Source organism: Podarcis filfolensis, assembly GCF_964270895.1.
Source record: "Podarcis filfolensis genome assembly, chromosome: 8".
Taxonomy (NCBI): domain Eukaryota; kingdom Metazoa; phylum Chordata; class Lepidosauria; order Squamata; family Lacertidae; genus Podarcis; species Podarcis filfolensis.
The window spans coordinates 52,258,904-52,286,767 of NC_139611.1; the positions used below are offsets into that span (position 1 = coordinate 52,258,904).

A 27,864-nucleotide genomic window follows, 5' to 3' on the forward strand; every position below is an offset into this window, starting at 1 on the left:
CCTCACCTGTCACTCCTCCTTGCTTCAAGCTTCTTTCTCCAACATGCCCAGTTTTACCCCATCTAGGTCTGGCTTTGCATTTCTGCCTCTGCTTTTAGAACTGGCAAGCTTGGCCTGTAAGTTTCCACACTTTGAAAACTGAGCTACTGCTAGTGCTACTGCTAGTGTGCTCTTTATGAAAGTCTGTGTCAATTGTTTCTGTATAACACACACACACACACACGGAGAGGGAGAGAGGTACCTTGGTTTACAAACTTAATCTGTTCTGGAAGTCCATTCTTAAACCAAAACCATTCTTAAACCAAGGCACACTTTCCCTAGTGAGGCCTCCCGCTGCTGGTGCCCTTCCACCGTTTGGATTCCGTTCTTAGACCGAGGTAAAGTTCTCAAACCAAGACACTATTTCCGGTTTTTTGGAGTTTGTAAACCAAATTATTCTTAAACTGGACTGTTCTTAAACCGAGGTACCACTGTATATGCGAATTGTTTTATAGTACAATAAATTGCTTGAATGATACTCAGTGGCATAAAAGTGACAGCTTCAGGAGGCACTCAGGTCTCAAAGTCAAAAGATTCCGAGAGGAGAACCAAAGGTCTCCTATTGTTCACTCTGGACTTCAACTGCAGACCAGCTGCCTTGTTTCCCAGACATTCCTGTGACCTCCGATATTAAAGATTCTTCACCTCGCCTGCCTTTCTCAGATTAACAAATGACCTTTATACAAAATGTGTGGCCTTTGTGATTTGTTGGAAGTGTTGCAAGGGTTGTTTGTGTTTTGTCTTGTTTTTATTGTATGTCTGATGAAAAACTCCTGATTTGGTAACATTCCATGAAAAAGCCCCGTGCTCATGCAGACAAAAACCTCAGCCATCCAAGTTAAGGGCTACGCATGCAAGGGCCGCTTGAGCCCTGCAGCCTCTCACCCCTCCTGATTCCTCCTCTGGCTGTGCAGTTTTGAAGTTGGTTGCTTCAAATGAACAATAAGCTAACATTAACCACAGCGTGCAACCACAGCGTGCCTGTCGAAGACAGCAGTTCCTCAGGGCTCATAACTACAAAGGTTATCATACATTTACAGAATGCTAGATGCTAGTCCTGGTGGATCTTAAAGTTAGCTTTAAGACTGAGACACTATTCATAGAACTGTAGAGTTTGGAGGGACCTCTGAGAGTCATCCAGTCCAACCCCCTACAATGCAGGAATCTCAACTAAAGCACCCATTATAGATGGCCACCCAACCTCCACTTAAAAGCCTCCAGTGAAGGAGAGTCCTGGCTACAGGTGGTAAAATTACTAGCTGAGAAACTGAGGTATTTCATGGAAAACAACTGACTGGTCAGGACTGCTTAGAACTTGCCATTTCCTGGGATTCATGCTAAGAACCCAGCATTTGGCCTAATTCAGCAGGACACTCCTAAAGTTATTAAGCAATAAGAATGACCTGGACACTCAGGTTCAGTGAACAAAGGTAAGTTATGCCTTCACTCTTAAGAAAGCCCAGACACACAAATTTGCTAAATAGCTTCATGCACACCTGAGGTGGGGTGGGGGAGGTGTCTAAATATGGAAGTGACAGCAATATGTTTTGTAAATTCTTTTAAGATATTTTGATACCTAATAGGAACGGATCCTAGGATTACCTTGTTATCTGAAATAGTCAATGAAATCAATATATTTTAGTTTGGCTAGAAATCTTGGCTACCAAAATACCATTGCATGCCTCAGAATGGTAGAAAAAAACCACAATTATTTATTTCTTTTTATAGGAATTTATACCTCACCTGTCAATAAAATTTCCAAGACTGCTTACAATAAATAATACATATCAATAAAAATATACAAAAATATTCTAGGTACAAGAAAACCATTATGAGTAACCTGGTTGACTTCCAACCTAGTCCTAGTGTTATGAAAGAGGGAGAAAAACTTAGCTCAGTCCGCTTTCTCCAAGCCATGAGTAATTTTATAAACTTTCATCTTGTTGCCTTTTACTCACCTTTTCTATAAACTAAAAAGACTCAAATGCCAAAACATTTCTTCATAGGGGAGTCACTCCCAACCTCTTGGTCATTTTGGTTTCCCTTTGCTGAACCTTTTTCCAGCCCTACAATATCCTTTTTGAGGTAAGACAACCAGAACCGTACATAGCATTCCAAATGCGATCACACCATAGATTTGTATATTGTAGTGGCATGATGATATTGGCAGTTTAATTTAATGATCCCTAGCATAGAATATGCCTTTTCCACAAATGTTGTGCATGGGGGTGACATCTTCATTGACTTATGTACTGTGACCCCAAGGTTTCATTCCTGGTCAGTCGCTACCCTGGGAGCGTAGTTTGCCCCAACGTGCATCACTTCACAGTTGTTACACCAAACTGCGCTTGCCATTTTGCTGCTCATTCTCCATCTGGAGCTCCTCACAATCCCTTCTTTTGAGTTGCAGTCCAAAATATCAAGAGGACACCAGGTTGGGGGAAGCTGCCCTGCCCCACAAAGCCGTATGCTCCCTTTATTCATTCCAACACAACCCTGCCTGTAATGCATTTAAAGGCAAGGTTGTTTTTCTTCTTAAGGACATGCGAGTCAACCACTATGCCCTAGAATCAGGAGGTTTATCAACCAATTCAGCAGACGAACTGGCAAAAAGCACCTCCAGTGGAGTTTCCGTGTGGAGCCAGCACACATTTACCTACACGTGCAATAGGCAAAATGGATCCCCTCCCCCACCCAGAGATTTAACTGCTGCAGCGCCTGGAAAGTGACCTGAATCCTAAAGGATGTCAAGCTGGTCAAGCAACTCACTAACTGAATAGCTTAACAAGGCATGGCCAAAAGGCAAAAATAAGCTCAACGATTTAGCTCCACAACAGGAAATAATTGGAATGTATGCAGAAGAAGAGCAAGAGAAAGTATGGTCCAGGATCTGGCCCAAAATAGTTTACATGTGCCACCCAAGGAAATGCAATCCTTAACATGAAAATGCTCTCCTCTCCTGGCTCAGAGGTGTTAGGCTTTTGCTGTTTCCCCCTGACCTGTGATGACCCTTCAAAGGTTCCCATTCACCAGCACATTTCATATTTCAAGATTGAGGAGGACAACTCTCAGTCTCCTCTTCTCAGCATCTCATATCCTCCTGTCCTCCTTCCTCCTCCTCCTCTTCCACCTCTTCCTCCAGCAGGTCACTCTGATGCCCACCCAACAGCCATCAATTGGTCCAGCTTGTATCCATGACACCCTCTCCCTCCTTCTGCCTGGATTTAGCCCCTCCCCTTACATTATCTGCCAAGAGGCAAAGCAAGCTCTTCTCTCTATGGGCGCCTTCTTAAAACAGCAGCTGCAGGAATCCAGGGTAATCCCTGCAATGGGAGAGAGATTTGCTGCAAAAGCAGCTCTGGCACAGCTGGAAGCAGTTAGGGATTTGCACTTCCCACCCCTCAGCAAAATCCCCAGAGCAGCTTACAAAAGGGGGGCTTGGGGCAAGAAAACTCACTTGAAGCATCTCTCCCCACCCACTCACTGCACCTCAAAAGCTATGTACGCCGCCGTCACCAACCGCATCTGGCTATGGATTATGAATATTTAAACGGCTCAGATAGGCAGCACCTTCTTGAAGTTGGTTCTGTAGTACTGGCAAAGAGACCAAAACCACAACACAGCCACCATGCATATACAAAAACTAGCATGGCAGGGCATGCCTCAACATGCTAGCTTTCTCTGTGGTGGGAGTTTGTTCAGGCGGCATCAAGTCCTCTAGATCTAGATTGAAGGTGGGCAGAAGGATCCAGGCAATGCTTTTTTACTGCCATATGTTTAACAATATTAGCCACCCCACTCCCACAAAGTATATTGCAGTAATGAAGAATGCTTGTGATCACCACAATGGATTTTTACATGGAAGGACTGTGCAGTCCATCCAGTTTTAGTACTCAGGAGAAAATCTTGGGCTCAGAATTCTTTAATGCTATTTCTTTTGCAACAGTCTGAAGCCTGATTCATATCTTGGGGTTCTTTTTTAAAAAAGATAGCAATGACTGATGGAGAATGTGACTGGCTCCTACATACAGTCATGGTGGCTAACCGGCTCTTATTCCAGGACTGGAAAGAACAGCCACCCCCTGCCATGTTCAATAGTGCAATGGCCAGAGGATGTGACATGACAGTGCTGCATATGAGGAAGCAGCTTTCCACTAATTAAGACAAGATGGAAAGGTCTCAGGTGTATCAATCTCATATATGGACATGTTTCGTTAAGGCTGTATGAAGGACACTCTGGAAGTCACATCAAGTGACTGTGCACACCCTCCTCAACATTTTTTTTTAATCCACCCCCCAGCACCCAAAGGGTTGCCTGTATAAAACATCAAAAAGAAAAACTTGAAATGATTTTTTTAAAAGAGGGCGTTGGCCAAATAGAGTGAGCCCAGAAGAGGAAGACCGGGATGGTGGCCAGGGACCCCTCTGAGGAACAGTGGAAAGAGCTGGGCTATGGTTAGCCTGGCAAAGAGGGGTTTCTGAGGGGGGTGGGGATGCCATGAGAGCTGCCTAGAACCAAGTGGCAGAAATTGCATGGAAGCAGGTTCCGGCTATGCTAATGGGAAAAGCTATTTTTCAATAGGGGAACAGGCTGTCTGTGGCTGGCTGGGTCACCTGCCAGGGAGTCTTCACCTGGATCCTGCATTGCAGATCTGGCAAACAGCATGGGGTAGGGCCAGAGGGCCTTCAAGGCCCATTCCAACTCTTATTTTATTACCCCAATCTGCTATCAACAACATTCTCTATTTACAAAAGACTTGGTGCTAACAGCAGCGAAAGTGGAGATGCCTAAGTACTGGAAAAGTGCCTTGGGCTACGCAATGCAAAGCTGGATCTTGCAACTTTGGCAGGGTGCGTCAGCTGAAAAACCAAATTAACATGATGATTCCACAAGCAAGACAATTAAAAAATAATAATGGTTCCAATCTGTCTCATGCATAAATAGCAGGATGCAGAACCTCTTTTCCCCCATCAGCAATCTGTCTTTCGGGAAACTCCTTACATAGCCCTTAGGATAACCATGTTTCTTTTTACACTTCCAAAAGTAACTCCTGATTCTACAGAGTATGTTAAACGACATTCCAAGATTAGCTGAATCCCTTTTGCATGTTTTGTACGGGTGTTGTGTTTGTTTACAAATACTCAACTTATTTTCAGTGGAGCAGGTGGAGAATAGAGGAAGATCCAGGAAACTACTTTGATATTGAGGAAGATCCCCGATAACATCAAGGAACACTGGACCAAGCTAAAAAATCCATTATTGCAGCCTGTGAATAAACTATTGGATACCAAACCAAGAAACTGGTTTGATGAGAGTGACAGTGAGATTGACCACATTATTGACAAGAAAAGGAAGACCTTTCAAATCTGGCAAAGAGATAGAAACTGTGCCACTAAGAAAAAAACCCTATGCCAACGCTAATGCTGAGGTTCAATGAAGAACCAGAGAACTAAAGAACAGATGGTGGATAAAAAAAAAAAAAAAGCTCAAGAGATCCAGTACTTAGCTGACACTCATGATGCACAGACCTTCTATGGGCCAATAAATCATGGCATATGCCCCCTACGCTCAACAGACAGTACCACACTTCTAAAAGATAAAGAAGCTATTGCACTGCACTGTAAAGAACATTGCCAGCATCTTCTTAGCTGCAACTCCCCTGTAGCTGCTGAGGTCCTCTCACAAATTCTCAAAAACAAATTAGAGATGAGCTTGCGGTATCTCCAAAACCATTAACCAAATGAAAAACAACAAAGCCAGCAGACCTGATGGGATACCTGCCATAGTTTTCAAAGTGGACAGAATTGAGCTTACACAACAACTTCGCAAGCTCATCAGAAAAATCTGAGAGAGAGGAGATCTCAGCAGACTTTAGGCATACCAAAATTATCAATCTCTTTTTTTAAAAAAGGTGATAGAACGGACTGCGGAAACTATCGAGGCATCTTGATTATTAGCTGCAGCTGGGAAAATTCTTGCAAGGATCTTCGCAAACCATCTCCTAACAATATCCAAAGCTACCCTTCCTGAATCCCAAAATGGTTTTCGACCTTCTAGGGGGACAGTGGACATGATTTTCACAGCTTGACAGCTTCAAGAAGAATGCACCTGTTGTTCCAATTCAGCACTAAACCATGTGTTTTCCTGGGGGAAAACAGTGGGGCAAATGGAGGTGCAGATGAGCCCAGAGTCTGAGCCTGTTGTCAAGAGAGATGCACTCAGGGTCGCCCTCCATTCAAATGAGAGCTGCAGCAAAAGAAAAGAGTCTAAGAAAGGAAGTGGCCTTCAAAAAAGGAAAAGGAAAAATTGGGCCTGGTCTTACTGCCTTCTAAACAGCCACCTTATCAGACCAACTACAGGCATTTCCTGCCCTGGGATGCAGGGGTCCTGCTGACGGCTGCTGACCAGAATCAGCTGCACTGGGTACTCTCAGTTCTTTTGCTTCCTGAAGGCTCAATCCAGCCTCCAGCATGGAACAGGCTTATGGTGATTACAATGCAACTTTTCTGCTCTTCTCCATCACTTTCATGAAGAATCCTGGGAGCTAAAACTTGCTCTTAAATGCAGTCTGATGCATTCTGGGCCTGCTGCTTCATTATCAGTTTGCCCTCTCTGTCATTCCATATGCTGGACACTAGATGCAAATGAACTGTCCCCTCATGCAGACTGGATGATCTGGCCTCGCTGCCCTGGACTTCCTTCTTCTGTCCAACAAGAACAGAGGGGATGGCTCCTTTCGGGCCAAATGATTTTGCTGGGTGCCAAAAGGGAAGCCCTTCTTCAATTTTCATTCCGAAAACATGTGTTTCCCCAATATAAGCACTGAGCTTGGACGTCTGGTAGGGAAGGGGTGGTGGAAGATCACGGAGGCTTAGCAGCCTATAAGTTTCTACAGAAACCGTCACCTTCTCCAGAGGGCCCATGCTGCATACGGAATCCATTGTGCCATCACTTAAGAGGAGGCTCCTCCCTTTTCTCATAACAGTTGCTGCAAAAAAGCAACACTAGACTTGAGTGTGCATCTGGCATACTTTCTAGGAGGAGGAGGAACCCCACCTCCTTTTCATGGTGCTGCACTGCAGCAAGAAGCAGCTCTGCTGGAGCTGTTGAAACCCTTCCATTGGCTGGATATCAGCCTGCGGACTCCACCAGGTGGAAAGGAAACTGCCAATTGAGGAGGAATTTGAGCCAACCACAGATAAATCCGAGGCAGCTTGGCAAGGCCTTGGCCCAGGGAGAGAGAGAGGGCAAGTGGGGGGGGGGCAGTCAGAAAGAGCATCTACCAAGAGCGATGGGAGGCTGACCTTGAAGGACCTCTGGTCAAATCCAGCTGCAGGGCTCTTCTTATAGGATGTGATACAATATGCAGATTGGCACAACGATGAAATGGAAGAGATGGAGGAAGCAGGTTCTTCACCTTCAGCTTCATAGAGAAAGAGTGGGCTATAGAATAAAATGTATTATTAGGATTATGAGTAATTATTTTTTTTTATACTGCCCTTTATCTGCAGATCACAGGGTGGTTTACAACTTAAATAAAGCTTATGCTGAAACAAACCCTGACATTTCATTTGCATGGAGTTCCTACACTGAGTGAGTGGGGACCGGCAAACAGATTGAGATGTGGTGCTGGCCAGAAGGAACTTCACACACCAAGTCGCTTTAGAATTGGAACAGAGTCATTCTAAGAGAGGATAACACTCGAGGAATGTTTTCAGCTCCCTCTTTACTTAAAACACTCTCTGATTGGGGGCAGGAATTACAGTGCAAGGAAGGGGTTTGAAGTAACCGCTGGTATTTAAACTTTCCAATGAAGTCACTTTTGCCACATGATTCAGGCTTACTCCACATCCTCCTGTGTAGATGAACAAGGCTTGGCTGCTCACAGGATCAGGAGGCAGCGGCGGTGGCAGCCAAACAGAGCCAAGAGCCTACTCTCTATCCACAGGAAAATCAGGAGACTGAAGAGAGGCTGCATAAATAGCAAAACCGCAAACCTCACAGTACCTGAAGGAAAGTGGCTGCTAAATGGGCAGGAACCTTTCCCATGTGCCCCCCTCATTCCTCAGTTCTCTGTGCTCTTGACAGGGCTCCTCCTCCTCTTAAGTCTGTGTGGGCCAATGAAAACAATAATGAAAGGTTTCTGGACAGAGAGTGAGTGCCTGGGGATTTTCATACATATTGAGAAGTTTCAGAAATCTGGGCCATACATAGTAACATTGCCTGAGTATAGATTTCTCCAGCTCATTTTAGATGATGATAATGGTGTCGTTGTTGTTGTTGTTAAGTGAGTTGAAGTGTCCAACTGGATTATTCTTCAGGGTTAACTGTTGCAATTATAATTAACTGCCCACTATATCACACTGGGCACCACAGAGCAGAGATTCAATTGTACAGTTTAAAGTACAGTGGTACCTCGGGTTAAGTACTTAATTCGTTCCAGAGGTCTGTTCTTAACCTGAAACTGTTCTTAACCTGAAGCACCACTTTAGCTAATGGGGCCTGCTGCTGCTGCCGCGCTGCCAGAGCACAATTTTTGTTCTTATCCTGAAGCAAAGTTCTTAACCAGAGGTATTATTTCTGGGTTAGCGGAGTCTGTAACCTGAAGGGTATGTAACCTAGGTACCACTGTACTTTATGTGGGTGGAATGTGTGGCTGCCGCTGTCCAGCATGAGCCTTTAACGTTTTCATTGTCCCCTCCTCTGGAGCTCTGGCACACAGATCTAGAAAAGGGTAGGGGGGAAAGGCACCTATACAGTCAGACCTAAAGATCCCCGCAAGAATCTGCTGCTAAAAAACGATGACTTTGGATATACAGGTGGTACATGACACCAGTCAAGCTTGCAAAAATCTATCATTTGCCCGATAATAAATGTTGGAAGTGTAAAGAAAATGAAGGAACATTTTTTCACCTTTGGTGGACGTGCCCAAAGATTAAGGCTTTCTGGGAGATGATCTATAACGAAATGAAAAAAATATTTAAATATACATTTCTTAAGAAGCCAGAGGCCTTTCTCTTGGGCATGGTCGGCCAAATGGTGCCAAAGAAGGACAGAACTTTCTTTATGTATGCAACAACAGCAGCAAGAATTCTCATCGCAAAGTATTGGAAGATACAAGAGCTACCCACCCTGGAAGAGTGGCAGATGAAGCTGATGGACTATATGGAATTGGCGGAAATGACTGGCAGAATCCGAGACCTGGGAGAAGAGTTGGTGGAAGAAGACTGGAAGAAATTTAAAGACTATCTTCGGAAATACTGTAAAATTAATGAATGTTAAAATTATGCTTGGATTGGTAATAAGTGGTAACTAGTGACAAAAGTTAATAAGATTATGTAAAAAATGTATTGATGAATGGTTGAAAATATTGAGGTATAATATGTTATGACACAAAGTTAAGATATTTGAAAAAGGGTAAGAATTTGCTGAATTAAGTATGAAAATGGGAACACAAAAGGGGGGAGGTGTGAGGAGGTCAAGGATACAAGCATATGACTTTGAGGATATTGAGAAAAATGGATTTGTTTTATCTTTTTAATTTCTTTTTTTTTCTTATTTAGCTGTTTTTTGTGTATTTTGTGTGTTTTCTTTTTTGTATTGTCTATTTTTATCTGTGGTTTTTCTTTTTTTATTCTGTAAATTTTTATTTTTTTCTCTTGTAAAACTCTAATAAAAATTTATTTTTTAAAAAAAATAAAAAACGATGACTTTGTGTTGCGCTGAAGTTAACTAAGATGGCTCTTGTGCCATTCAGCTCTCTACAAAAGCACTGCACATAAACAGATCTGAGTGCAATGCAGATCACACACTTGTCCAACAGTACCCCTAGAAGCATTGTCTCTCACACACATACAAAGAGCAATGAGGCCTCTTAACTGCAACAGCTACTGAAAAGACCAAATACGAATTTGGCCATCAACTGCCTTCTCAAGAACCTGACCTCTGGTTTTGCAGGCCACGCTCCAAAAGCCAGAAGTACATTTTGCACTTTTGCTGTTGGCTCCCTTGCACTCCATGCAGATGTAAGATTTGCAATTTAGATGTCACAAAGAAAATAAAGAGGCAATTAAAGTGAGGAAAAACTTTGAACTCTTTTATTTTCCCCTCTCAGGTAAGAACCCTGGGCAAACTTTTACTGCACCTCAGCTAGCCTGTAAAACTGCCTTGGGGCTGGATCTACGAACTTAGCCATCCATGAATGGTTTAAATTGTTTATTTTAAAATATGTATTTGCTGCTTTTCTGACATGGGTTCAAGGCAACTGCAAACAACTGATGAACCACAATTAAAAAAAAACAACCTTAGCTAGAAGATATTCTCAGCCATTCAGAAAAAAACTCCCAAGGAGAAATCCTAGAGCAGCCTTTCCCCATCTGGTGCCCTTCAGATGTTTTAGACCACAACTGCCATCCGCTCCAGCATCATACACCTGTGCTGGTGAGAATTGATGTGAGTTGTAGTCCAAAAGATCCAGAGGGCACCAGACTGGGATAGGCTGTGCTAGAAGCAGGCAAGGAAAAGTTGTGACAGTCCTTTCAAATTATAAGAAGAACAAATCCTCAGTTCCAGAGGGAGAGAGTGCCGTCCTAGCAACAGATGCTCTAATGAAGCAGGATCTGGTTGGGTAAACAAAGAAAGCAATAGAGATGACTTGTGTCAGAGGCATCTGCGTACTAGACTATGAGAATCTTTATAGGTTAAGCACGAGCACCTTGAACTGGGCCAATGAGCTGTGGTGCCAACCCCTCCTCTGGAACTGAAGGAGGAAAAGATGCTCCTTGCTTCTTCGCTCTGACATTTAACAGATGGGCTGCAGAATTTTGCATCTCCCAAGTCATCATCAAGGGCAGCCCCACATGAAACATACCAAAGCAGTCAAGCTCAGCAGTTGCAAAAGTATGGGTCAAAGTGGCAGGCCCCATCTTCCAAGAGGAGGTGCAGTGTGCACAGATGCTCTAGAAACAACAAAAATCCAGAGACGATTCAGAAAATTCCTGAGCAGCCTCAAGCTAGAAGCTGCCTCCTCAGTGCAGGTTTGGTTTGCAGCCCTTGGCATCGTCAGGAGCACAGCAGGTTCCAGAAGACTCCACGGCTGCCAGTCTATAGTGGTACCTCAGGTTACATACGCTTCAGGTTACATATGCTTCAGGTTAAAGACTCCACTAACCCAGAAATAGTGCTTCAGGTTAAGAACTTTGCTTCAGGATGAGAACAGAAATCAGGCTCCGGCAGCGCAGCAACAGCAGGAGGCCCCATTAGCTAAAGTGGTGCTTCAGGTTAAGAACAGTTTCAGGTTAAGTACAGACCTCCGGAACGAATTAAGTACTTAACCTGAGGTACCACTGTATATTGATGGAGCAACAGCCAGCTTGGTGTTACACAGTAACTTTTCTCACACTCTCTAAAATGTTTTTGCCTTTTACATCTTGTAACAGTAGGTTTCAACCAGGACTTTAATTAAAAGAAACCACCAAGCTTGTTACTCTGCCATGTACGCTTTTGTGCTTGGGATCTTGCAGATTTTATCATGCAGTGACTTCAGGGGGTTTGGTAACATGATGTGTGTTGCATTGCCCACAAACTAAAACAAGTGTGCTCATCAACTTGCTTATTTTCAACTGCAAGTCTGAACTGGCTCCTGAGTCTAAGATGGGAGCCAACTGGGTGCTAATATTTTTTCATTAAAACCCTTCCAGCCCAATCCTTGAACCTGCAGTCCGAGAAACTCGACAAGGTTGGACCCCCAACTCTTTGCAAAGCACACCATGCCACACAAACACAACAAGTGGGAGGCTATGCCAACAATGCAGATATGTCAGTAAAAGAATATTTTATACTATGGTGTTTTGAAAGCAGTGATGGGCACAGAAGTGTTTCCTTCACTAAGCACTTCTGTTCTGGGCCCACATCCATCACAGAAGCATCACATAAACTATGCTCAGAGATTAGGATGCAGTTGCCTCACAGCTTTGACTCCAACCATCTTATTGGGTGCTATCCGATGCAGCTCCTGGGCAGTCACAGAACCTCCTGTCTTGCACAGAATTTGGCATCCTGGAAAAACCTGAGCTTTAATTTAAAGGTCTCCAGCCACATGTTTTATGAAAATATCAGGCCGCTCCCCCTGGACCCTCCTAATTTCATTAACCCTTTCCTTGGTTTCCCTCAATATCCATTTAGGAAATCTGTATCATGGAGCACTACAGGAAACTGTTAAGTGACAGCACAGAAAAAACTTTCTGGGAGCAGTAGCAAGCACAGCATGATCAAATTCAACATGTCTGTGAGTGAAAGAATATCTAGAAAGTCTTACTCAAGTTGTATTTAATTTCAGGACAGAGAATTACTCAACAATGAAGGATCTGTAAAAGAGATGTTACATGGAAGAATTAAAATCCATTAAGGAAACTTGGAAGTTCTTTTGAAACGACTATAGTAGAGGCTCAGATAGTATGTATCACAGAGGAACAAGAGTTCAGCATACTGCATAATGAAGCATTTTGTCTATATATTCATTTGATTTAAGATCCTCTTCATCAAATAATTCAGTGTTGCTTTTAATTGAACATTAATAATATTAATGGACTAGATATGCTTCATTCACTCACTTTTTAACTGGTCTTTAACTAACTTATGCAAAGCCTTTTTTGTGGGGAATGAAATATTTGTGCAATAGTGCAATGCAAATACAAGATACAAATTCAAAAATATACAAGCTGCCATTCTACTGCGTCTACTGACAGTCAACTGCAACTCTGCCTGGGGTTATGGAAGTCATAAGAATGGGGGGGGGGAGTGCAAAGCATATTACCCCTGAATGAGAACAAACACAAACCCTGAGCAGACAAGTGCATACTGCAAACAGCAAATGAAGACATTTGAAGTGTTATTTCCTAAAGGCATAAAGACAAACAATTTAAATACCTCAGGAAATGGAAGCCAGCCAAGGCCATGATGGCAAAGGGCTGCTGGAGAGCCGAAATTGCAGGGAGAAGCTGTGTCAACTGTTTCTATCCGTCTTCACTGTGCAAAATGCTGGAGAGAGAAACCCATCGGAACCAGCTTTAAATAGCAAGCCTAGTCGCTATAGGCAACAAGGAATTCCATGCAGGCAAGTGAGTGGGCTGGTGGGGAGAGAGATCACTGCATGGCTTGGTTTTTGTTGTAGACACAGAGGAGAGGGAAGCCAAAACAGAAACACAACAACAGGCTAGCGGAGGAGCAGATCCAAGCCCACTTGCTTTCTGTGCTGAGCTGTGAAGGAAGGTCAGTTCCCTTGTGGCTACCAGCACAGAAAGCAAATGGGTTGGCCCAATGGCTCAAGGGCAGCAGAATGATCTCTTCCTCCCCCAGTCTGCTTACTAGACAGCCGAGAATCCACCAGGGCAGGCTGTTAGCAGTCTCTTGAGCAGACTAGAGACTTTTGTGGGCTCGTTTACAAGGCTGACCTGAAACACAGGTTTCGGTGGTGCTCTGTATCAAGATGCAAAAATTTGATACATAGGACGTCACACAGTTAAGAAGTCGGAGCTCTTTTAAAAACTAGGCCTCAGGGTCATGCAATGAAGTTTACTGACAACAGATTGTTAAGTAAGGATAAAAGTCCATTCAGTCACGCAAAACAAACCATCAGCTTATGGGCACCCCCTCACCTCAAGGGGCAGTGAATGCCATTGACTTAGGCCTTCCCTCTATAGGTTTGTTTAACATCACAGTTAAATGCAACCTCTACATCCAGAGGCAGTCTACATCTGGACAGCAGGTGCTGAGAGCATGCAATGTTGTCATCATGTCCTGTTTGTGGGGCTTATTTTTGAGACTCCTGGCTGACCAGTGCTGGAAACAGAGAATGAGGTGGGGTGGGTGGACCCCCAGTCTGGTGCCCTCCAGATGTTTCTGACTGAAACTTCTCTCACCCAGCACAGCTGTAGGATGCTGGGGTCAAGCGCAGCCCAAAACATCTGGAAGGCAGGTAGTTGGGGAAGGCTGCTGTCAGACTATGGTTCCCTCTTGTTCCCTCTTACTGCCTACACGGACTGGCAGCAGCTCTTCCGGGGCTGGACCCGGGGTCTTCCGCTCCAGCACTTTCTGCCACTGAAGTGCCCTCAGGAGGCAATCCGACCCCTTTTCAAACTCTTGGGCACCAACGCAAAACAACGAGAGAGGTGCTGCCTCTGACTGCTCTCAGCTGCGGCAGGCAGTCCACTCTGCACATGCCCAGAAGCAACCGATTGCAGAGGGAACAGCCGTGGCAAGATAACACGCCGGTTACAGACCGAACTTTACCGATTTCGGGGCTGAGGAAGACTCCGTGGGGGGCAGCCGGCAAGAGGCCCAGCTGGAGGCAGCCCCTCTTCAAGCCAAGAGCGGGAGGGATCCCGGAGGCACAAGCCACCCGGCTCTCCGCGTTGGAGAGCCCCCCTGCCAGAATAGAGATCCCGGCTCGGCTCGGCCTCCCGGCAAAGCCAGGTCGGAACCTGGGATCCCTCACAGGCAGAGCTCCTCTGGGCTGCAGCCGGGCGCGCAGAACCCAAGGCGGCGGCGCCTTCCCGAGTGGGAAAAGCCCCTGAAAGCGCGGCGAACGAGCGCCCCTTTGCCTCGCGGAGCAGGAGAAGCGAGAAGGGAGCAGCAGCAGCCCCCGGCCGGGCCCTCCCTCGGCCTCTGCCACAGCTCAGCAGCCCCTCGCGACGCTGCGGCAGGCAGGCAGGCGGTCCGCCCCACTGGGCTGCGCTGCGGGCCGGGTCCACTCCCCCAGAGGGCCGGAGAGACAAAGGCGGCGGAAGGAGCTGCTCGCTGCCCAGCCCCGCGCAGGCCTCCTCTTCGTCGCTGTCGTCGTCCTGCCCCTTACCTGCTTCTGCGGCCGGCGGCTGCCGCGGGCCCCATCCATGGTGGGCGTTGGGGGGATTCAGCGGCAGCGGGCGGGCGGGCGGGCGGACTAGCGACACCGGGCCCAGCTCAGCTCAGCTCAGCCCCGCTTCACCAGGCGGCGGCAGCGGCCTCCTCAGCAGCAGCGGCAGCGTCGTTGTCCTGCCGCGGGGCTCCTGGCTGCTGCCTCCGCAGGCGCCCCGCCGCCCCATCCTCAGCGCCGCTCCGCCGGCCGAGCTGCGCGCGGGAAGGAGGGAGCGAGGCCGGCCGTCGGAGGGGAGGGGAGGAGGGGCGGAGACTCTGCGGAGGGGCGGGGGGCTCCCAGCTGCCTCGGCCCCCCGGGCGGGAAGAAAAGACCGCCTCTTCGGCCTCTCGCCAGCTTCGCCTCGGCGGTGGGAAAGCGGAGGGAGGGGGCTGCCGTTGCCTCTGTGACCGGGTGGGCGCCGCTGCGTAGCTAGTCCTAGCCCTGCGCTTTCCGAGATCTCTGCCCCGAAGCATCTAGCAAGGGCACCGGGAGGAGCGCGCGCTCTTTCAGGGCATCGGCGCGCAGCAGGTCCTGTCGCCTCCGATGCGCTACCCGTGGCCAAGAAAGCCAGGCTGTGAGCTTCCTTGCAAGGCGGCGTAAACCGACCTCCGAGGAGAGCGAATGGAGATAAGGAAACTGGGGTGAGGGGAGCTCGGTGTTTGTGTTTGCTAAAGGGACAGCTCCTCTAAAAGGTGGGGGAGCTTTGAGCCACTATTGGTAAAACTCACCCCCCACCCCGGGGGTTGGCTGTTTATTGAACTATACTGATTTGTTTGCGAGGAAGAGCATTTTCCCGGCACTTTCCTTAACCCAAAAGTCTCAAAAACCCAAACTCGATCTTGGGGGGGGGGGATTGGTTTAATGTGCAAAACCTCCTAACCTGCAGCAATTGTGAGGCCAGAATTTGCCAATGCCTGATTGAGTTAGCGACAATCTACAAGCGTACTGCCTTCATCACGTACTGCCGAACTCAGGTGAAGTTGTTGCAAAGCTGCGTGCTTCCCCAAACGAACAGCAATAAAAAGAATGGGGGGGTGCAAGCAAATGAGCAGGTTGTTGCCTGGAAACACCCATAGTTGATCTGGGAGTTCTTGAGCAATCAGCAGACTCCCCCGCCCCCAAATGCCCACTTTCAGTGTTCAGATTGTCCCATCTTATGGAGCAATAGCCAAGCTTGCTGCCGCGAGGAGGGATGTCATTCATTATTTGTCTCTCAACTCTTTGGACAGCTCCTCCAGCACATGGTTAGCACAAGAGACTTCCGACACTTGTTTCCCCACGTGCACTAATACATCTCCTGTATTACATTTCCTGTTTCCAGAGTGGGTTCAAACATCAATTGTTCTTCCCAAGGAACTCTGGGAATTGCAGCTCCGGGGAGGGGAGCTCTCCTAACAACTCCCAGTACCCTTATAACACAACAGTTCCCAGAAATCTTTGTGGGAAGCCATGGTTTTCCCAGTAGTGATTTATGGAAGTGAGAGCTGGACCATAAAGAAGGTTGATCGCTGAAGAATTTATGCTTTTGAATTATGGTGCTGGAGGAGACTCTTGAGAGTCCCATGGACTGCAAGAAGATCAAACCTATCCGTTCTGAAGGAAATCAGCCCTGAGTGCTCACTGGAAGGACAGATCCTGAAGCTGAGTCTCCAATATTTTGGCCACCTCATGAGAAGAGAAGACTCCCTGGAAAAGACCCTGATGTTGGGAAAGATGGAGGGCAGAAGGAGAAGGGCGAGAGGATGAGATGGTTAGACAGTGTTCTCGAAGCTACCAGCATGAATTTGACCAAACTGCGGGAGGCAGTAGAAGACAGGAGTGCCTGGTGTGCTCTGGTCCATGGGGTCACGAAGAGTCGGACACGACTAAAGGACTAAACAACAACAATGACCATTTAAAGTAGCAAGATGCTGTTTTAAATGTATAGTGCAGATGGGACCTGGGAATCATAGCCCAGAACCTACACACTCTCACAAGTCCACAGACAGCCTGCTCTGTCCCCCTGAGCAAGCTAAGGGGACCCATGAAGAGCAAAGGCTCAGTGGCAGAGCACCTGATTTGCAAGCAAAAGGTCCCAAGTGCAACTCCTGGTTCAACTCCTTCAGGCAAGGCTGGGAAAGCCTCCTGCTTGAAGACTTGAATTTTGGGCTGTACTACTTCCCGCCACAGGCGGGAAAAGCGTTTGGCTCATTTCACTTCACAAAGGCACTCTCATAGTTTGCTTGGAAAGGTACCCTCCTAAATTTCTTTCTCGGAGGTCCAGAGACTTACTTTTTAATATTTAAGTTGTTAAGTTGTGGGTGAACATATCAGATGACACAGCAATTCTTCAGACAGCTCTTGTTTATTCACAGGCCAGAACAGAACTGGGCTGAAGGGTTCATCCAGCCTGCTTATACAGAGCACCACTACAAAGCAACAGTAGCAACTTTCTGTAACTATCCAATCACTGAACGTCACTTTCAATTCCTTATTTGCATATGTGGACCTGAGTGAAAACTATCTATGGTATCCCCCTGCTGGCCCAGGGTGAGAACTTCAGTACATAACATAAGTGAAAGCTCAGGGTCTGGGGCATCCACCCAAGGGTACCAAAGAAGATCCTAGGGGCTCATTTCTAGTAGGTGAGCATAGGATCCGGCTGAACATCTAGCTGAGAGTTAACGCCTGCTGAACTCAGGGGACTTTTCTTCAAAATAAGGCGCATAGGACCACTGCGCGCGCAAACGCAAGCACACACATATAAAACTTCCAGGGAATTAGCATTGCAAGTTGGTGCTGACTCAAATCCTGCAATATCGCTATCGCCGCCGCCGCCGCAGGGGCTGGTTAGGAGGCACCCATGTGAGCGAAGGAGGGCCTGCGCCTTTAAAGAAGGAAGAGCAGCCCGCCCTCTCGGCTCGAAGCATAACGCCTTCTGGAAAGTGTAGTTCTACGGGCAGATGGACCTTCCCCTGTTTGTGAGTGAATGGACTATATTTCCCAGAGTGCAAATCTCGGGGTGGGGTGGGGATCAAGGGAAAAGAGGGCTCAGTTAAAGCGCCAGTGCGAGAGGAGGAAGTTGTCGTGGCGTGTTAAGGAGGGGCTGATTAATCCGATATTATTAAGGGGCTTGCAGCCTCTGCGTGCTCTGCTGCACGTCTACTCGGAAGTAAGTCGTTTTGGCTCCCGTGGGACTTACTCCCGTGTAAGCGTGTCATGCACTTTCGGGCTGCAGCAGCTTCGCTTCCTGCAAAGTGGGCCTCACGGAAGGAAGCCCCGTGAAAGGGCCGAAAAGTCCTTCCCACGAGGGGTGGAGGGGAAGCCTGGCTCCTGTGAGGGAGGGAATGTCCGTCCCCTCACGGGCAGCCTCAAGGGCAGCTGAATGGCCGTGTGGTGTGTAGTGCTGGCCTCAGGGCTTGGGAGACCTGGGTTCAAAACTCCACTCAGTCATGGCAGTCTCTCTCTCTCTCTCTCTCTCTCTCTCTCTCTGAGCTTAACCTACCTCACAGGGTTGATGTGAGGATAAAAATGAGGAGGTGAGGGGAGAACCATCTACGCCTCCATGAGCTCTTTGTAGGAAAGGTAATGGGATAGAAATGTAACAATAATGACAAAAAAGTAAAACATGTAAAAGCTTAGTAAGAATTCTTCAGATGCTGAGCCCTCTGGGGTGAGACTGTAGGGTGGGTTTTTTCCTCTCTAAACAATGGAACTGGGAAAGGATAAAATTTCAGGGATGATGTTGGCAGGGAGCCCATTAGGAAGGCCTTGGTGTTGGCACTGGGTGTTGGCTGCACGCATGCCTGTCAAAAATGCAAATATTTGAAAGGGGGGGACTGTGACAAGATCCCAAAAACTCTTTGTTTCACTGTGGTACAAAATAGGGTCACCTACTTGGGCAGGGGGGCAGGATGCCAATGCCAATGCCAAGTAGTCCTGGCGCAATTTGTTTTGTTTTCCCTGCCCAAGTTAATGCCCAGGACTGTTTTTACGCCGGGCTGTGCTGATTAAAACACTTATGTCTATGTTCAGTGGCATTAGAGAAAAACAAATTTTGCAGCCGGTATAAATCATGCTAATTTTGCATGTTTTATATTTATATATTCAGCTTAATTTGTTCAGCTTGTGAAAGAAGGAATAATGCACAACTCATTTGGGATGGGAGGGTTTTGCAAAAGCGCTGAAAGAGCAGGATCTTCACAACTGCTTTGCTGCCAGAATGGTGGGAAGTGACCACAAAAGCCAGAGACCCAAAGCTCCCCACAGACCTATCAAGGATCCCTTGCCTTCTGGGGAACTTTGAGACCAAAAAACTTTATCAGCATAAATAAACTTTATCCAGGAGGAAGTGAACATGAATCAATCTCTTTTTGAGTGAAGTATGAGAGTGATAAATGCAATGCCCTTTGGTGTTATGCAGTAACCTTTGTATTATTTATTTTTACATATAACATAATCTATGATGTTCCTGGTGTTTATAGAGTACACCAGAGGAGAGCCGCCACTGCCCTACCCACCCCTGTCTCGCAAGGGGCATTAAATGTATATTTGAAATTGCATGGGCAGGAGGAGGGAAGTGGGAAAGCACAATGTATGCATTAGGGAAGTTATACCCACTTAGGTTTGCCTACAGGCAGGCATAGGGACTTGCAGTAGTCCATTGAGACAGCAGGTAGCCCACATTCATCAGCCAGCAAGATTCATAAGCAGACAGCAATTGGAACACTGGTTCCCCTGCTCTCTTCACCCACTGCACCCATATGGTGTCCCCCAGAAGTTGTTGGACTCCATCTCCCATCAGCAATAGCCAAAAATGACCCAGTGTTCAGTGGTGATAGGAGTTGTAGTCCAACAAAAAAATCATGTTGGCTCTTCAGTAGACCCAAGAACTGCATGGCTGGGCTGACATATGCCACCCCCCCCTTTTCCATGTTCACTAATAGATACTGGAGGGGTCCAACCTTGTGATTTGGCAGGACTTGTGTAATTGTGTCACTCAGATCAGTGGCTTTTAAGCTGAGCTTGATTGGCAGGTGGCTCCCTTATTTGCAGGCTTAGCAGTTCAAAAAGCAGAGAGGCCTGTTTTAAACGCATGGCTGGAGGAGAGGTGGACTGGACCGTCATCGTTTTGACATGTCAGCACAAGGACAGCGTCTTTGCCTTCCAAAAAGGTGAGTGGAGGCCTTCCTGTCCACACAGGGATCCAAGCCAACACGTTGCAGGGTAAGGTTAGGGCTGGAGCTGAATTAAAAATGAGGGGGGGGTGGGACTCAGAACAATGAAGTTGGAGTGGATGGAGCTTGTAGGCCACCTCACTCAACCCTTTGTTGAAAATCCAGAGTTATTTTATGATTTTGTAATTTCATTATGCTTTCATGATTTTGTTGTAGAGCACTATGGGGTTTTTTAAAATGAGTTGGCAGTATGGTATTAATTTTTTCACTGACTACATCTTGTTGATCTTAGACAATACTTTAACTGCTATTCTTGCCCTTTAGGCTAGATTTGATGCCTTTGGGGAGGTGGCAGGCTTAGCAGCTAATTATGAGCTTTTAATATTCTGTTGCCTAACCAAAAGCAAGCCCAAGCAATGTCCTCGGTCACCGTGAAACCTTTTAGTATTTGGGAATCCACCTGCAGGCGTGGCTGGACCAGCATCAGACAAGGGCTGGCAGGTCTGAGGGATGCAGGAAAGGCTGGGACCAACCAGGGAGCCACTGACCCTTCCACTCCTACCTCCAGGGCTTCTCTCAAGCTGCAGGGATCCTTCTTCCTTCGCCCTCTCTATGCTGTGACCTGTGTTTACTAACTGAGTCTCTATTCATTTGGCTTCCAGAGCTGGAGATCCGCAGGGATCGGGGCTCCTTGGGGCGACAGCCCATCCTGCTCACGGTTGAAGACCCCAAGGGCCAGGTTGGCAGTGGAGGAGCCACTCTCAATGCGCTCCTGGTGGCAGCTGAGCACTTGAGCGCTCGAGCAGGCTACACGGTGAGCAAGGGAGAAAACAAGTGCCAACTGACCTCCACCAGCCGAATCCCCCCACCCTCATGCCTAAGGGCACCTATTGCCTGAGCAGGTATGGGAAGGCAATGTTGTGATATCTGCCCTGGTACCATCACAGCACTGCATCAGGCCGAGGCCCCATCCTAGCCCAGCATCCTGTTCTCACAGTGGCCAGCTAAGTGCCAACACCCCTTCTCTATGCATTTATGACATTTATTTATTTCTCTTTAATTTTTTAAAAATCAAACTAATAGAAGATGTAGACATTTATGAAAGCAGTAATTAGAATGGACTCCTAGGATCCCTGACCCCAGGCTGCCTCCTTCTGCCTCCTCTGCCCTGCTCATGGCACCTCTTTTGTCTCTCAGCTTCCAGACCACTGTATTTCCTAATCTAAGAGACCCCCCTCTGATGTTCCTTCCAGGTGGTCACATCTGATGTCTTGCAAAAGGCCTGGATCCTCATTCTGCACATGGTGAGCTCTGTGGTGGGGCTGCACTGACCGTGCTTGGGTGTGATCCTCAGAAGAGCAAGAGGGCAGTGCCTCATTTCTAGTCAGACACCAAGGAGAAGAGCTTCCACAGCAGGAGACTTCCCTCCTCTCGGGTGGGACGACCTGCTCCTAATCCTCAGCCCAAGTGCTTGGAGGCTGTGCCTTCGGCCTGCTCCCTCTGCTGCTCTGCTATTCTGCTTTCCTTCTTGCCAGGGCCGGGACTTCTTATTCGATGACTGCAGCCGAGCATTCACCTGCCTCCCCCTGGAGGAGCCTGCGGCCCCCGCTGAGGCACTCACCTGCAACCTGGACAGCCTTCTTGCAACCCTGATGCACCAGGTCAGTAGGGCGGATCCTTGGAGGCCATCCTGTTTCAGTGCCTTGGTGGGCTTTGCCCTGGCCCTGCTGAGATTGTGGGCAAGCCTTCCACTCACCTCCTCTCCCTGCCAACCCCCACCGTCTTGCAGGGGCTCAGAGGTGCTGCTCCTGCTCCTACAGGCTCAGATTCCTCCTCCTTGCCTCCATTTCCAGGTGTGCAGAGGCTCCCCCCCAGGGGTCTGGGTTTCCAGCACAGATATGCTTCTCACAGTCCCAACCATGACAGGTGAGGTGTATGGGAGGCCGCAAGGACTGGCTGGGAGAGAGTGGTGGTTCTTTGCAAGCCGGAAGAGGTTGCGTCCTGAGGAATAGCTGAAAAGTGATTTCTTTCTCCTCCCCTGATTCATTTTGAGGTGTTCCTTTAATTTTGATTTCTATTTTGGGAGGTTGTGGGTGGGTGTTCCTCAATGGGCAAGACTTGCCAAATCTGATGTAAAGCTGAATGCTTCCCCTCCCCTCCCAGAGATCGACTGGCATGGATTCCAGGGGGTGAGAGTCATTGCTGTGCCCGGGAGCATCTCCTATGCCAGGCAGCATGGAGTCTACCTCGCTGACACTCAGGTACCTTGCCCAAGCCTCTTCCAGCAGCCACCCGGTTGCCCCTATAACCCCCTGCCTGGGACAGGCAGAGGAGCATCCTGGACGACCCTTTCGGCACTTGGGCTGGAAAGCCTCTACAATTCCCAAAAGTAACAAACAACAAGTTTCAGGCCCAGAGTTCTTTTGGGTGTTTTCCCCTTTGATGGCATACTTCTCTTGGGCTGCTTGCTTTCCTATAGGCATTGCTAAACTCCCACTCCCATCTTCCCTGGCCATTAGCCATGCTGGTTGTGGGGTCTGATGGGAGCTACAAACCTGGCAGCATCTGAAGATGCCTCTCCTCACTTGCCCCACTACTTTCATGGGTCCCGTAAGAAGACATAGTTGTGTATCTTTCCTTCCAGGGCAGATGCTGTAGATGTGGTTTGGCAGATGCAGCCCAGATCAGGACTGTGGAGGAGACAAAGGGTGAAAGCCTCAGTCTCCGGGCTACAATGTCAGAGAAAAATAAAAAATAAAAAAGCCAACAGAGTGATTAGCACCGTGTCTCGTTAGGCCCTCCTTTCACAGATAATTGCTGCCCAAGTGCATTAGCTGTTGACGCTCCTTGGAGTAACTCTGCTCATCCTTGTCCCTCCAGGGGGTGGTGCAAGACATCTTCTACCAAAGCCCCGAAGACGAAATCCGGCAGTGCGTGGGGCCAGACGGGAAGGTCCCGCTGGTGAGTTCTGGGCCTGGGCTGGAGTCACAAGAAGAGCCCTGCAGCTGGATCAGACCCATCTAGTGCAGCATCCTATTCTCTGTTGAGTTTCTGGATGTGTGCTCAATGTCTCCAAGACATGAATCACTATAAATCATCAGAAAGGCTGTCAGAACTCCCTAGAGCTGCACGCTGAGGGGAGGGACAAGCTGGAAACGTTCCTGTCATTTGCCTGGGTATCATCCATGCCTCCAGCCGACCCGACATTCTCACCATAGCCAAGCAGATGCCCCCAAGCAGGACCCGAGTGAAACTTCACCTTTCCCATTGTTATTCCCCATCATCTGGTATCCAGAGGTAGACTGAACCAGAACAAATGGCAATCCGTGGAAACCCAAATTGCTATGTATTCTGATTCTGCATCAAAGAGCTGGTTTTCCTGTGGAAATTGGGGGGGGGGGGAGAGCATGGACCTGTAGCTAGAAAGTGCAGGGCAAAAATTAAGTGTGGGTGAGCCCTCAATTGCAGGGCAAGCCTGCTGCAGAACCATCTGCCTGAAACTCTTGAAATCTCACTAGTCTGCAGGGCTGAAAACCCTAGAAAAGCTGAGCTTCTTATTACCCCTGCAGGTGTGTGGGGTTGTCTTCTTCTCCTCTGAAGCAGCGGAGCAGCTTCTGGCCACCCATGTCATCCCACCCCTTGATGCCTGCACCTACATGGGGCTGGACTCAGGAGCCCCCGCCATCCAGGTGAGGCCCTTAAGAAGAGGCAGGTTAGGGAAGAGGAAATCACCTGGGTGGCTGCAGATGAATCTGCCCAGGTGTGAATGCAGCTGGTCTGGGGGAAGTCCCGAGTGGCCGGCAGCAAGCCCCTGGCCAGAGCCCCCCACAATGGATGGTCGCAGGGTGAAGGCCAGGTGAGTGAGCTGTGGGGCTTTGGGCCCATTGAGTCAGCCTTCAAAAGGCCAGTACAACCTGAGTTTGAGGTTAAAGTGCTCTTGAAGATTGTGTTAAGAGTTGCCAAGTCAAGCTGGGGGATGGGGGTGGGGCAGCTGACATGGCATCCTCTTGGAATACAGCTCCCACCATCTGCAGCCAGCATCTGGAGGGCACCAACTGGGGTCTTCCCAGGCCCAGAATGGGCTGCTGCCTCCAGTCAATGCAAGTGATCCAGAGGATGTCCCCAACACCACCTCCTAGCACATCTCCTGGGCAAAGCATTTCCCCTGTTCTCCAACTGCAGCATTGAGTTGTTGGGAGAATGTGCTCCCCCCTCCACTTCTTCACAGTAACAGCTATTACAGGAAGCAGCGCTGTGAGGATTGTGAGCACGCTAGTGTTCTCAGGTCCTATTGCAGCTTTGCAAGCCCTTCAAGGCTTTCCTTCCATGGTGAATTCTCCTCCATTTGAGTTACCTCTTTTCCTGGTGGGTTGTTTTGGAAGCTCAGTGCTCCAGCTGCAAAATGTTGGGATGCCCATGTGCACCAAAATACGCTACAACAGAGCTGCAGTTGTGTTGCCCGCTCCCCATCTTCCCCTATGAGAAGGCAGGTGGCATTGAGGCTGGACTGGCTTTAGTGTTCCGATTGCAGTGATGGTTTCTTGGGTATTGGGAAGAATGCCTCAAGCTGCCAAGGACATCATGATCTGACCCTGAGAGGGCTTTTTTGTATAATCTGTCACAAAAGCGTTTTCTTCATATCTCAAGGGTCAAAGAGCTGCCTTGCACCATAGATGGCTGTCCTGCAATTGCAGAGTACTGCTGGCCCCAAAGGTGTCTTTAGCCTGCATTAGAAACCAGGCTTTTAGTATTGCAGCATAAGCTCTCTGGAATGAGTTTCCAACCAAAACAGTCAGGCACCCCCTGAGATGATGTTTAAGTGCTTATGGAAGTCCTTTTTGTTTAGAGGAAGGCTTTCCCTAAGGTGTAACCTTACCTTTTGTGGAAGATCAATTTTGTACCTGATGAAATGTTTTCTTTAGCGTGTGTGTGGAAGATCTGAGTTTGTTTAACTGATCTTATTATTGTTCTCAGAGATTTGTGTCTGCATCTTGTTCTGCTTTCATCTTGTATTTGGTGGAATTTATGCCGTGATTCAGTCTGTAATAATAATTGCTTGTGGTCTTTCCCCATCATTTCTTTCTACTCCTGAATTCTGGCAGCTTTTTGCAGGTGTGTGTGTTTGTGTGGTGGAGGAATGGCCTCCCTCCCTCCCTCTTCTTGTGACTTATACAAGTGAGGCTGCCTTTGGCCAAGAAGGAAGCAGCCTAAAGGGTATTCAGTGTTTCCCCCTGAAGCAGCTATTCCACTTCTCAATGGGCATTAACAACGACAATAAATGTTTTTTTTGGGGGGGGGCACTTTGAGAAGCCCCTTCCCTCTCTCTCTCCTCTCCTTTTCCATATGCAATACCCTTTTGGGGGGCGGAATAACACCTCCCTAAGACAGAGACCTCTGGAGCTTGCACAGCTTCCCTCTTTCTGCACCTTGCAGAACAGTGAGTGAGCTTTCGTCTGAGCCCAGCGATCCTCCGCTACTAGCCATGATGGCTATTCTCTGCCTCAACCATTGGCGGTAGTAGCCTTCTGAATACCAGTTGCTAGAAACTGCAGGAGAGAAATGTGCTCTTAAATTTTTTGTTTTTATTAAAGATTTTCTTGTGTAACAAATAAACAAAGAGAAAAAAAGATGGCGCTGGGTCAAGTCTCAACTGAGTCTCTGCTGCGTGAGTAGGAGCTCTAATGAACAAATTATAATAATAATAATAATAATAATAAATTTTATTTATATCCCGCCTTCCCCAGCCGAAGCTGGGCTCAGGGCGGCTAACAACAATAAAACAATACAAAAGTACAACACAAAACAACACTCTAAAATCATTCATTATAAAATTAATTAAATTCAAGCCACTGGCCACTATTGGGCCAGAGCTCCGCGAAGATTGCCGAGGGAGGGAGTCAGGCTGTGCCCTGGCCAAAGGCCTGGCGGAACAGCTCTGTCTTGCAGGCCCTGCGGAAAGATGTCAAGTCCTGCAGGGCCCTAGTCTCTTGTGACAGAGTGTTCCACCAGGTCGGAGCCACAGCCGAAAAAGCCCTGGCTCTAGTTGAGGCCAGCCTAACTTCTCTGTGGCCTGGGACCTTCAAGATATTTTTATTTGAAGACCGTAAGTTTCTCTGTGGGGCATACCAGGAGAGGCGGTCCCGTAGGTACGAGGGTCCAAGGCCGTATAGGGCTTTAAAGGTTAAAACCAGCACCTTAAACCTGATCCTGTACTCCACCGGGAGCCAGTGCAGTTGATATAGCACCGGATGAATGTGATCTCGCAGCGAAGACCCCGTAAGGAGTCTCGCTGCAGCATTCTGCACCCGCTGGAGTTTCTGGGTCAGTCTTAAGGGCAGCCCCACGTAGAGCGAGTTACAATAATCCAGTCTGGAGGTGACCGTCGCGTGGATCACAGTGGCTAGGTCAGGGCGAGAGAGGTAAGGAGCCAACTGCTTAGCTTGGCGGAGATGGAAAAATGCCGCCTTTGTTATAGCTGCAATCTGCGCCTCCATGGAAAGGGAGGTGTCGAAGATTACACCCAAACTCTTAACGGACGGTGCTGGCACTAACTGCGCCCCCGCAAGAGATGGGAGTTGCCCCCCCAATCCCATATCGTCCCGTCCCAGCCACAGGACCTCTGTCTTCGAAGGATTTAGCTTCAACCGGCTCCCACGTAACCATCCAGCCACAGCTTCCAGACATCTGGTCAGTGTGTCTGGGGCCGAGTCAGGATGGCCATCCATCAACAGATAGAGTTGGGTGTCATCGGCATACTGATGGCAACCCAGCCCAAAACTCCGGACAAGCTGGGCGAGGGGGCGCATAAAGATGTTGAAAAGCATTGGGGAGAGTATCGCACCCTGAGGTACTCCACACACCAAGGAGTGGCGCGATGACAATTCCCCCCCAAGCGCCACCCTCTGTCCCCGACCAGAGAGAAACGAGCGCAGCCATTGAAGGACTGTGCCCTGGATCCCCACGTCGGCAAGGCGGTGGTCCAGAAGTTCATGATCGACCATGTCGAAAGCTGCTGACAGATCTAGAAGAATCAGCAGCCCCGACCCGCCTCGATCCAGCTGTCTACGAAGATCATCTGTTAGGGCAACCAGAGCTGTCTCGGTCCCATGACCAGCGTGGAAGCCAGACTGGAATGGATCCAGAGCCGATGTTTCATCCAGAAACCCACCAAGCTGTTCAGCAACCGCTCTCTCAATCACCTTACCCAGGAACGGAAGATTCGAAACCGGGCGGTAATTGGATAGATCTAAAGGATCTAATGATGTTTTCTTTAAGAGCGGGCGCACCACTGCCTCCTTCAGTTCCCCTGGGAATGTCCCCGTGCCAAGGGACAAATTGATGATATCCCCCAGGAGGGCCCGCACCTCGTCTGGACACGCTCTAATCAGCCAAGACGGGCACGGGTCGAGAGGACAGGTGGTGGGCTTTCCAGCTCGGAGGAGTCTGTCTACATCGGCTGGGGATATCCGGTCAAAGTGGTCCAATACTGGACCCGAGGACAGTCGAGGGGCCTCCAGTTCCTTTATTGTATCCAAATTGGCAGGGAGGTCATGGCGGAGCAACAAGACCTTCTCCGCAAAAAAGCTCGCAAATGCCTCACAGCCGTGTGTCAAATTGTTATTTAAATTTGACTGTCCTTCAAGGGACGTTAAAGACCTGATTATACTAAATAATTGCGCCGGGCGAGAGCTAGCGGATGCAATGGAGGCCGAGAAGTAAGACTTCTTAGCAGCCTTCACCGCCATCTCGTAGGTTTTCATAAAAGCCCTATAAGA

The 27,864-nt window shown here is 48.1% G+C and overlaps 2 protein-coding genes across 5 annotated transcripts in view; one reads left to right on the forward strand and one right to left on the reverse strand.

The window, feature by feature from the left end:
* ST3GAL2 (ST3 beta-galactoside alpha-2,3-sialyltransferase 2) overlaps positions 1-15,502 on the reverse strand; it is a 35,046-nt gene extending 19,544 nt beyond the window's left edge. Inside the window, exons 1-2 of one of the 3 annotated variants that reach the window (XM_083624987.1) lie at positions 12,968-13,073; positions 6,149-6,286 (exon numbers count right to left, since the gene is read on the reverse strand). The gene's annotated coding sequence lies outside the window, so the exon portion shown is untranslated. Of the gene's footprint in view, positions 1-6,148; positions 6,287-12,967; positions 13,074-14,891 lie in introns of those variants that run through there. The other 2 variants (XM_083624986.1, XM_083624988.1) reach the window with 2 other exon arrangements.
* Positions 15,503-17,961: 2,459 nt separating this feature from the next.
* FCSK (fucose kinase) overlaps positions 17,962-27,864 on the forward strand; it is a 30,370-nt gene continuing 20,467 nt past the window's right edge. The window contains exons 1-9 of one of the 2 annotated variants that reach the window (XM_083624866.1): positions 17,962-18,084; positions 19,968-20,086; positions 20,752-20,903; positions 21,343-21,393; positions 21,625-21,750; positions 21,943-22,015; positions 22,253-22,350; positions 22,970-23,050; positions 23,659-23,778. In XM_083624866.1, coding sequence (XP_083480992.1) covers positions 20,008-20,086; positions 20,752-20,903; positions 21,343-21,393; positions 21,625-21,750; positions 21,943-22,015; positions 22,253-22,350; positions 22,970-23,050; positions 23,659-23,778 — 780 coding nt within the window. In that variant the 5' untranslated portion in view covers positions 17,962-18,084; positions 19,968-20,007. Of the gene's footprint in view, positions 18,085-19,967; positions 20,087-20,751; positions 20,904-21,342; positions 21,394-21,624; positions 22,016-22,252; positions 22,351-22,969; positions 23,051-23,658; positions 23,779-27,864 lie in introns of both variants that reach the window. The other variant, XM_083624865.1, reaches the window with a different exon arrangement.